The sequence below is a fragment of the Phalacrocorax carbo genome, chromosome 4 (genome assembly GCF_963921805.1).
Source record: "Phalacrocorax carbo chromosome 4, bPhaCar2.1, whole genome shotgun sequence".
NCBI lineage: Eukaryota > Metazoa > Chordata > Aves > Suliformes > Phalacrocoracidae > Phalacrocorax > Phalacrocorax carbo.
In genome coordinates this window covers 78,435,221-78,446,573 of record NC_087516.1, presented here as the reverse complement: position 1 = coordinate 78,446,573, position 11,353 = coordinate 78,435,221, and the positions used below count along the sequence as shown (strand labels likewise).

Here is an 11,353-nt window from a genome sequence, read left to right as displayed (position 1 = left end):
CCTGAAGCGCGGCCACAGCGGCTTTATACACCTGGGACAACCGCACCCTCAACTAGTGATAAAACGAGGAGGAAGAAGGGAGGGGAGTTGCGGCAGCCCCTTACCTTCCCACAGCTCCCCCAGCCCTCTGCCCGCGGCAGGGAGCGGGAGCCCGAGCCCCCCCTCGGCTGAGGCGCAGATCTCGTGAAGCACGGAGGGGGGGGAAAAGCCTTCCCGCCCACCCCGCTGCGCATGCGCAGCCCTAGACTGATGCCCGCCCACCTATCGGGCTTTCTCTAGCCGGGGTGGGAGGAGGCGGCGCTCTGATTGGCCCGGTGCGGGCCGCCAATCACCTCCCAGCGCTTCTCCCCGCTCCCTCCCTCATCGCCCCCCCCCCCCCCCCCCATCGCTTCGCAAAGATCCGGGCCACCGCCGAGGGAGTTGTGCGCTCCCGCTGCCCGGCCGCCCCGCTGCGCAGGCGCGCCGTCGGGCGGGGGAGGGCGGCGCTCGGCGCTCGGGGTTCGGCGAGAGGAGAGGCGAGGCGAGGCGAGAGAGGGAGAGAGAGAGGAGCGGAGGGGAAGCAAAAGTTGCTGTGAGGGCGGGGCGGCGCTCGTAGTCGCCGCCGGGAGGGGGCGAGAGAGGAGCTGGCTGCGGGAACCGGCGGGGACGGGAGGTGAGTCGGGGGTCGGGTGGGGTCGTGTTCCTGGTGGGTTGAGGCAGGGGCCTCGGCGGGGGAGGCGGCTGTGGTGCTGAAGTGGGGAAGCGGGAGCGGGGTCCGCCTCTTCTCCCCCGGAGGACGGGGTCCCTTCACCTGCTGCCGCCGCCGCGTCTGGCGAGGGGCGGGCGGGGGTGTTGGGGCGGTGGAGGGGCCGGTGCAGTGAGGGGCGACCGCCGCGCGCTCTGCCGTGTGAGGAGGTAACCGTCGTCTCCTCACGGCGCCGAGCCGAGCAGGTGAGAGACCGGCCCCTGCCCGGGGAGCGGCGTCTAACCGCGTGGGTGGGTGTCCTGCCCGTGGGTGGGTGTCCTGCCCGTGGGTGGGTGTCCTGCCCGTGGGTGGGTGTCCTGCCCGTGGGTGGGCGGCGCTGGGGTTAAATCCCTCCTGAGGCCGGCGTGGGTGAGGGTCCGCGCCGATGGCGGGGCGAGCTGCTATCGCTGTCCCCGTAAGTCGTGCAGGCGTAAGGCTGCCGTGGAAGTGGGCATGGTTCCCGTGTCGAGACGGTGCGAGCTGTTGGCTCTGTGCAAGCCAGAACGTAAAGTTAATGTTTAACGTGGTATGTGGAGTCACATGCCCATCAGCGAGTTTTTCTGGAGTGTTTTCAAAGACTGTTTAGAACAGGAAATGCCAGTACAGGTAGTATGGGGCTGTTTGAAGTTTAATCAGTTTACAGTACTTGGAGGCCGTGTTGTTCGCTGTATTCGTATAGAGAGTTTGAGGCATGTAGGTAGATGTATGCAAATTGCCTGCTTAGCATCTGATTTAAGTTTATCCCGTACTTTGATTTTCAATGCAAATATTTTAAAATCAGCTTTTCAGTGGAAATTTGTCTTATTCTCTCGATGTGTGTTTTTCCTTTCCCAAAATAGGTGTGGGTTTTACATATCTCTGCTTAATGGTTTATCTTGCCTGGGCAGAAAAAAAAAAAAGAAATCCCCTTTGCTTAACTTTGAAGATACCAGGATTATTTTAAGAGCTAAAACTTAATCACATGAATAACATTGTGCCTCATTGATGATGCAGTATCCCCTTCCCCCTCAAGGCAATGGAAATTGCCTTGATTTACTTTATTATTAGCTGTCCTGTTCTTGTAGAATGAAAGGGTGTTTTTTAGGTATGAAAATAGTGAGAGCTCGTGTTATAATCCAAATATAAATGAGCCTCATGAAATTATAAGTAATCCTTTATTTCCCCAACAAATTGTTGCAAAGTGAGATATATTTACTGGTTGTTTTTTAAAATATCAAATTACTTGTGTGAAAAGTTATAATTCTGGACCAGTGGGATGTTGACAATAAAAACACCTAAAGTATGCACTTGACTTTCATACCAAAACTAGATAGTGCAGAATCTTTTTTGGTCATACAGCGTGCATGATGTACTACTGACAGAATTGTTTGGGTATGAGACCCATAGGACGTCAGGGTATTGGCACTATCATGTCTTTCGGTTACATTGCCTTCCAAGATCTTGGTAGCAACACTGTCACTATTCCTTGGTTAATGCTTCTTGATGGAGCAAACCAGTTCAGTCGCTTAAGGGGCATATTGATGGGCATGAAACCCATTCAAAGAGTTCTTCAAAAACGTCCTTGTGGTTTAAGCAGAAACAACTTGGAGTTTGTCAGGGCCAGGTTAAAAGATGATGGGTTGAGGCTGTAACAGGGAGGTGGACTGGATCAGAATTTTAGATGTGTGGACTGAGTGAAATGTTTGTAGATAGGTTTGTACAGATCTGCTCATGAAGAAATATATGAAGTGTAAAAATTCAGAACATCCTTTCTTTGTCAAGCCCATAAAATATGGGTGCACTTAAAGATGATGCTTATTATTGTTCCTGGTAACTCAGCTATGTAGTTTTTCTTGGTGACTAAAGAAATCAGAAAGCTTTTTGATAAGGAACAGAACTTGGTGTTTTGCACTTCTGTTAATGATGAGACATCTACAAAGAAAACTGAAAGGCAAGGTTACAGTCTGGACAGGCAGTTAATCTGGGATAAAAAGGCAAATATGAGAATTATTGTAAAGATACCTTTTATCTTTTTGAGGCTCAAAAAAGAGTATGTGGTAATCTTTGAACAAAGCCCTTTCTAAGGGAGTAGGAAGATGGAGAAACAAAAAATCATCTTCTCTGTAGTTTGTGTGATGATTCACTGTAAATGCTGGCCCATGTCATGGGCTCGGAATTTGTATTCTTTAAGGTCTTTACTCAGAGTTCCCACTGTAGCTATTTCTAAAGCTGGTTTCTAGTTGTTACAGCCCAGAGATGCTGAGCTGTGAACCTGTTGTTTTGGTTTTGATGCAAACAGGAAAGTTTTTATTGGAACAGCTTAAAGAAAAAATTGTATACTTGTACAAAAGCATCTGGGATAGCGTCTATGCTTCTGATTCTCCCATCTTGAAAGGATACAGGGAAGTATGACGTGCAAAAGCAGTGGTTTGGCATATGAGGGACAGCTAAATGGATAAAGGCTGGAGAATAGACAATAGAGGTCTTTAAACTAGAAAAAGACTGGATTTAAAATCTTCAGAGATTGTTTGGAAGAATTTCTAGAAGAGATAACAATCAAACACCCCATCTGTCGTATTGGGACTTCTTGAGTCAGTGACTGATAGCAGAAAGAATGTGTCAGACCAATACCACTGTCTCTGGGATACTTGCAGATGGCCCACAAATTCAAGGCTAATAGTCACTGCTGGGAATCTGGTGTTTGGGTTTTTGTTTTGTTGGGTTTTTTTGTGGGTTTTGGGGTTTGTTTGGGTTTTTTCTTTTTTTCTTTTTTTGGTCTTAGTATTGTTTTGTGTTGTGCATGGCAAGTAAGCAGTATTAATGAAGTTTTTTTTCTCTGATGTTTCAAATAGTGAGAATTTGCATTCTTGTAAACATTTATTTGACAGATTTTGAAGTGAATAGTATTTTCAAAGGCAAAGACTGGTGGATACTAAAAGCATTAGGTGTATCTTACGGCAAATGAGGTCCGTTGCATGTACAGTTCAACATATAACGGTAAAGGTGAAGGGGACAGGCTTTGTGCAGGGACCAAAAAAATTATGAGTCAGCCCCACTGAGGTGGATGTAAGAGTGTATTAATTTAGAATTTCAGTCTTTTGCTACTTTTTTAAAGCAACTTTACTGTTTGGTTTGTGGTTTTGCTTTGTTTTGTTTTTTCCAAAATGTGAGGAAAAATCATTGCAACCTTCAATATTGTCATGGTACAAATCAGACTTCTGTTGACAAAAAATGGCACTTTTAAATGACAAGCTTTTGAGCTGTGGAAAACACTCAAATTCTTGCAGTTGCAAGTTGTTGAATTTTTATGCATTTCATTCTGTTGAGGAGGAGAAAGTAACCACAGTCCTAATAATGTTGGCTCACTGCAGAAAGCTAGTGGTTTCCCGTCATAAGTTTATTCCCTTGCAATACATTTAATCTCTCTTCCTTCCAAATTTTTGTTGTCTTGTATCTAAATTCCTAAGTTATAACATATATCAATTTAGAAATTGATTTACGTGTTGTCAGACCCATTGGGTGGGTTGCCAGGCTCAGCACAGAGGCATGAACTGTCAGCAGAAGCAAAAAGCTGTGTTGCTTAAAAGTAACCTTAGCGTTGGGCATGAGAAAGGTTTGCCATTAGTCATTTATGCAACACACCGGGAGTAGTTGCAAAATAAAGCTGAGAAGATGTAAATAATGATTCTTCAGCCAAATTTCAGACACACATGCGGTCAACAACTTTTGAACCCATTGGCAGGTTTCCACCCAATTTGACAGAAGGGATAGAAGTCTTAAAGATGATTATGCACTTACAAAGTGCATGAAAATGGGCAGCAGCTGGAAGAGAGACCGTGTAAGAAGATACGAGGAGCAGAGTTGGCATATGCCCCAACTAGGAGAAAACTCTGCAAGAGCTCAGCCGTGAGACATAAAAACTACCAGGAGCCAGGCATTGATAGTTCCAGTATTTACAGACCCAGCTGTTTATCTCATCAGTTTTATCTAAATGGATATCAAAGATGCTTAAACCCAAATACACATGTAGAAAGTGATTTGTTTAGGCAAAATAGTAACTGCACTGATTTCCCAGCTAATTTAGTGACACTACTACTTGTGTTGAAAAGGCTGTGCCAGCTGCAGTTACTGACAGGCTAAGGTATACCAACAAATCAGGGGAAAACATGCATTTTTGCTGATTGGTATATTTGTTGTTCTGGAAACTATAAAGGCAAGCACCATAAACTTGTGACAGGCATATATTTTGTCCTGTCAGGCTGCACAGCTAAGGGTAGCCAGGTGCTTGACGAGATCATTGATGACTGAAGAAGTGTGACTGAAATTAGGCAAGGTAGAAGAACTTAGGCTGATAAATACGTGTTGGTTTGAGTTCATAGCCCTTGTTTAGTGTCTTTGGTTGAGAGCACTCATCCAAAACTGATCCTTTAGTCTGAATGCAAGAATATTTCTTTAACTCTCAGCTGCTAAAAAATCTTACGTAGCATATCAATACTTTGTGAAATAACGGTTTTGCTGAAAGGTTGCACCTGTTGAAGACTCTATATGGTTCAATGACTTATGATCTATCCTCAGTCACCCACACCTTTGTCAAGCCAAGAACTTACAAGGAACTGGTAAACCCCAGTGGCTAACAAATGCTACAGTGCTCTTTGCAACTCTGGCTTACCACAGACATGTAAGAACAGTCTTCAGTTCCTAATAATAGTCCTATAGAGTAGTGAATTTAGGCTAAGGGAGTCAGTGGGTTGAGCCCCAGTCATCTGAAATCTTAACCAATGTTATGGGAGGAGGAAGGAACCAAGGTTGATCAGCAGCTTCACTTCTGGTTTATGGAACAATCTACAATAAGGGTAGATTTGTCAGCAGAGGAATAATACTCCTGGGGGATGTACCAAATCCAGAAAAATTTGCTGTGACTAAAGAGCATACATTCTTGCCAGTGTCTTCTGCAGTGGCTTTTGTGAACTTGGCTTTTTTCTTTTTTAATAAAACCAAATTTTGAGATATTTGTACAATGTAAATTTCAAAACAAGATGCTGTTCTAAACTTTCTCTCCTCAGGGAGAGGCTGTGATGACAAATGGGTGACTGAAGTTAATCCCATTGCTTACAGCACTGTTGGAAGGCTCGTCTACAGTGCCCCTCTTGCTATGCACCATAGTATTTGATACAGGGTATTAGTGGAGAAAGAAAGGGTAGCAGCACTTCCTACTCCAGGCTAGGACTTACTAGTCGTGTTGGCCAGAGAACTGTGTGTCGAGATAGTATTATTTCACAGCTACTGTCTGTTCCTTGGGTTGACTGTGACTGTTTTTGGGGAGAAAGAGTAGTAGATAAAACAAAGGACTAAAGTGCCTGTTCTGTGCACTCTAGTGCAAAGTTCTATGCGAAATTCTAGTTGAGTAGCAGAAGTACAGAGAGATCTTTTAAATGGAATACCTTCCTGGTATGCCCTTCTTGTTTTTTCTTAAATATTTGACATGTTTGAATTGCTGTGGGGGGGTTGGGGTGGTGGGGGTGTATGTTTAGTTTAACATATGCAGTTTAAAGAATGCATGTATAGAAAGAATAATTTGAGAAGGTTGCATGAAAAAAATTAAGTAGTCACTTCTGATCTTTCTAGTGTTGTATTTAAATTTTCAGGAAAAGGTGTACCAATGTTGTGGGTAGTTAATTAGAGGTCATGTGAATATAATGTCACAGTGCTTTGGAAAATTAGTATCTGGCCCACATATGAAAACTGTACAATAAATGTATTCTGCCATTTATTAGAGTAAGATTGTGGGCATTTACCCAGTGTGATAGTTGAAGTTGTTTATATTCACAACTTTGTGAATGTGAAATTAAACAGCAAGCATCTTAATGTGACAGTAATGCAGAGCTAATCCAGAACCATTTTTTATTAAAATCTTGCAGTGAGTCATTATAACTTTTCTGAAACTCAGCCCAGCAGCTTAATGCTTAGTGCCTGGGATGTTTGTTCTAGGGCATCCCTGAAATGCAAGACAAAATGACTTTCTAGAGGTTCTTAGTAAGTGAATGCTCTGTGTGTCAAATTGTTCTGGAAGAGCTCTTGTTTCCAAAACAGCATGTGTATTTCTTATCCGTTAAAATACAGACTAGGCAAATTCAGAGGTTCTTCTCCCCCATATCCATGCATAAATCTGTTGCTCAGAAACATGGGGAAATCGTGCTTGAAAGTATGATAAGAAAGAAACCTAAAAGTTGATTGAATCTCCTCTACCCTTGTGACTTAATATAAGTAAGTCCCAAGGCTGAAAACAAGAACTACAGAGGTAAGATTTTTCTGAATGTTTTGTAACTTGTCTGTTGGTCTTAGGGGTCAGTTTCACAGGTGTGTTTGTAGTAGATATCTATCTCCCTTTTGCATTTAAAGAAAAAAAGAACACAAATGTTTCCCAGATTTAACATGACTTTGGGTCTATCATTACACTTTTCCTCAGATGAGAAAATAATTTACTTATGAAGCAAGGATTCAATTTTTCTTTTATTGGCTGGAAGTGAAGCCCACCATTCTTGTCCATCCTTGGATTTCTTCAAATAACCAACTTTAGTCCAACCTCAGAATTGAAAATGAGTTTCCAAATGAAATTTAGATACCAGAAACATGTCCTTTTCCCAGTAACTTCTGTATTTTATCACTGGCATACACTCTACCTTGCTTTCCATCTATTTCCTTCCTTTATTTTGGCTACTATGTTGAGCAATCTTTACACTGAAATGCAGACAGCTGGAAACAGGCTAGCTGAATTGCCACTCTTGGTGGGGTACTGCTGCATGAGCAGTTTGAGAGGTGAGGTGTAGTGTATTCAGTAGGGAATTTATTTTAGGCTGGGAGACCCTGACAAGCACGCCGGGTGTTTCTGGGTCAGAAATGTGTTGACCCTGTTGCTCATGTTTACTCAAAGGTTGAAACACAATGAGGGACATCTCAAGCATGCATTGGAGTGCAAATACACTTTACACCTTTATGGCTAGCACAGGCCATCTGTACTGTTCCCAACCTGGTCTCTTTCCTGTTTTTTTGCTGTTCAGTGTGTCCAGTTTGACATTGCTGATTACCAAAAATTGTTCATCTTAATTTCAGTTTTCTGTACAGTTTTCTCCACCCTCCTGCTGCTGTCCCAGAAGAGAAGTCTCCATATGGAAATTATACAAGGTGGAATTAAGAACTCTGTATTGTCAGGAAAATGCATGCTCCGAAAGCTTCTCTGCTATGTCAAGGAGCAAGTTGGTTTTGTGACAGAAATGTATTAGGTCAGTTTGTCAGCATGGATATAGAAACATTAAATCGGAAATCACTAGAAAGTATTTGGTGGTTGAAAGTTGAATGTAAGATTCTTCTGGGGTTTTTAAAATTTATTTTAAAGATCATAGTTATAGTGTTATTTTTAGCAATTAAAAGTTATGGTTCCCTGTGATTAGCAGGAGACCTTGGGCTCAATGATGCTTCATATTACTAAGTGCTTTTAATGTGTGATACTGGCTTCTTGAATATATATGTATATGTATTTTTTGTATATGTGTGCATATATATCTGATTATAAACATCTGTACACCTTAAATTTTTTCATTGACTCCTCTTTATTCATCTTTGCTGTAGTGATTAATTATTTTCTATTTCTGTATGGTACTGAAACTTCCTAATGAAAGCGCTTGTTAAAAATACTGTTCTTCCTTTAATTGCTCTGTACTGATCATGTTATCACTTCTGCCTACCTGGCTTCAGAGAGTCTTTAATCTTTTTCTGTGTTAATCTTTATTTTACTCTTACCTTCACCTCTGTCCCTGTTTTTTTTAGAGTTTTGTCCTTTGTAGAATAGCAGTTATGCTGTGGAGCACTTTGACTATTGGGGGTGGGGGGAGTGGGGGGCAGGGGGAATTGAAGTTGCTATTTCTCTTAATTTAAGGTTCTAATAAGATCTTAAACTAATACGCATTTCCAGTTACTTGCTACATCTTTTTCTTTCCTTTCCTTTTCTGGGGTTATTGAAGTGAACATAAAGAAAACAAAATTATCACATCATATTCTGTCAGGGTCAGTTTGTTAGATTTCAGACTCCTTGCTCAGTGCTGTCACAAATCGCACTTCCTATTTCCAATATTATTAAATCAAATTACTTACGGGTGAGATCAGTAACCTCAGTAAACAAACAAAAACCATCTGATTATGCATCAGGCAAAAGGGACTTTTGGTTAGGTTCCAGTTATTGATTTTTTTTTCGGTAATACAAGCAAGTACCGATGTTTCTTTTAAATAAAGGGGAATGGTTTTAGGGGTGCAAGAATTCCTGCAGGTATTTTTGACAGTCACATGACTTGTTTCTGTTATATCCCAGCTGTAAAATATCTGAGAGCAGTAGAACTGTTTGACGTGAATGTGGTGGTGCTTGTTCTGAGCTGGGGAAAGTTTTCTTCCAATTTATACAGCATTCCAACTACAAAATTTATGTCTGTTTTTTAATGATGCTCAGCAGTCTTGAATGGCTTGCACAGTGGAAAAAAAAATGTAGTGAGAAGGCTGGAAGTTTTAAAGTACATCTTTAGTATCTCATATGGTTGTAGAAGCTAAGGTGGATATCTTGGTTTTAATAAGAGACCCAAACTTCATCTCTTTTTTTTTTTGTCTTTCCCAAATATGCAGTCTTAATCACTTTGGTGTATTTAAGTTTATTCTGTTCTTTGCCCTTACTTCAAATGTTTAACCAATTGACCTATCCGTTGTTGTGAGATGATCACTGCATGGACTTCACAGGTGCCTGTGGTGATGTTCTGGTTGATGAGTCATTTAACCTTAAGTATGTACCTTTGAGAGAAAAAACTCTCATTGTTGGAAACTGAAAATCTTGGAATATGTTATTGCGGCAGCCACCAGGATGTTCTTGCTCTGCTATTATCTATGTTTTTCTGGATGCTTGCAGAGCAAGGTTAATGAAGTTTGTATGTAGTGTTTACTAGGTAGTACAAAATTTTGAAAGCTGAATACTAACTGAGAATCCATCTACATCATCTTAGTAATCTTAAGTATTTCTATGTCTTATCAGTTCATGTCATTTGTTGGGATATTGAAATCAAAACCATCTTAGGCTTTCAAGAGTTGAATAAAAATTGCTTTCTTTGTAACATTTTGATTAGACTTCCATACTCAAAATTAGAATAACTTACGTGTTATATGGTCTTTTTATAAGCTGTTGCATATTGCTAGCAGAACATTTGCAGCAATTTTATTGTGGTCTTTAGAGGTGTATAATAAGTTAGAAGACAATTGGTTGTGACAGATAAAATAGTTTTTCTGCCTTAAAAACAACTTTTGGGTGGCAATTTTTTCTCCTCCTCCTTTTCCCTGGTTATTGCATATGCCTTTCGGTTACGAGGTGGTTCTGGCCATGATTTCTTTTCTGATTTAGGTGGTCTTTAACATTTTGGAAAATTCTATTTTTATATTCTGTTTCTTTCCTATTTCAGATTCACTGGAAAGAGAATGAAATAAACATGGAGTCTTCTAAACTGGAATATATTTCATGGGCCATAGTTAAAAGTAAAAAGAAGATGGAATGAAATGAGAGAACAGGAGTACAATGCCTGTCAAGAACTTTCCATTTTTGTGATATATATAAACTTGCGATATAGTACAACTAATGATTTATAGTAATCCTTCATTGATATCTCTGGAAGGAGAAGCCAGTTATTTTGCAGCTTGCTTCATAAGAACTTTTATAAGAACTTAATAATAACTTTTAACATGTTTTAACTTTAACTGGACACCTTTTTGGTTTTTTGGGGGAGTTTTGTGTTTTCATTTGGGGTTTTTTTGTGTGTTTTAAGTCTGAGAATTAAAAACTTTGTATAGGAGTATTTTAGCTGAGAAACTGATGCTGATAGATGGCTGAAGCTGCTCATGGAAAATGGACTTAAACCCTTGAATGGTTACTATTGCACAGAGTTGAATGGAATGCCATGACTTCAGAGCCATTCTCTTAGGACCTTCTTCTTTGCCTTGCACCCGTCATATCCTTAAATATTTAAGCGTAAACATTGCAATTATAAAGTCTAAAAAATAATGGCATGGGTGAAATTCTTAAGAAAACCTGGGGGTAACCTTGGGAAAGTTTATCAGCCTGGAAGCATACTGTCCCTGGCCCCTACAAAAGGCTTATTAAACGAACCAGGACAAAACAGCTGCTTTCTTAATAGTGCTGTTCAGGTAAGAAAAACCATGATTTATTAAACAGTTCTGGTTTAGTAGCACAAAAAGTAGCTTTTCATGTACTGCACAACTAGCAGTATTGACACTAGGTCACATAGCAGGGAAAGTGTTCTCTTGGCAGTGCTGTTTTACCATTTGTACTGCAGTACATATCTTCTACAAAAAAATACAGCGCACTTTTCCATGGTGATAAATTCAGTTCTCGCTTAAACTTCTTAATAGTTCCAAAACAGATAGTATAGCATGCAGTTTCCTTAAAAAAACAGTGGCAATCATAGGAAGTAATTTTATTTAGCATTTTATTTTAAGGAATTGAGAGTTAAATATTAAATTTTGCAGAAAATGACAGCATGTTGTTTTGTTTGCATGCTTTAGGAATATCAGAAAAACTTTCCTTTTGTATTTGGAAACTTATGACTC

The 11,353-nt window shown here is 40.8% G+C and overlaps 1 protein-coding gene across 2 annotated transcripts in view; it reads left to right on the top strand.

Annotated features, from left to right (window-relative positions):
• The first annotated feature begins 429 nt into the window (after positions 1-429).
• Positions 430-11,353, top strand: part of USP53 (ubiquitin specific peptidase 53) — a 41,459-nt gene continuing 30,535 nt past the window's right edge. The window contains exons 1-2 of one of the 2 annotated variants that reach the window (XM_064450553.1): positions 430-652; positions 10,192-10,930. In XM_064450553.1, coding sequence (XP_064306623.1) covers positions 10,787-10,930 — 144 coding nt within the window. In that variant the 5' untranslated portion in view covers positions 430-652; positions 10,192-10,786. The remainder of the gene's footprint in view (positions 653-10,191; positions 10,931-11,353) is intronic. The other variant, XM_064450554.1, reaches the window with a different exon arrangement.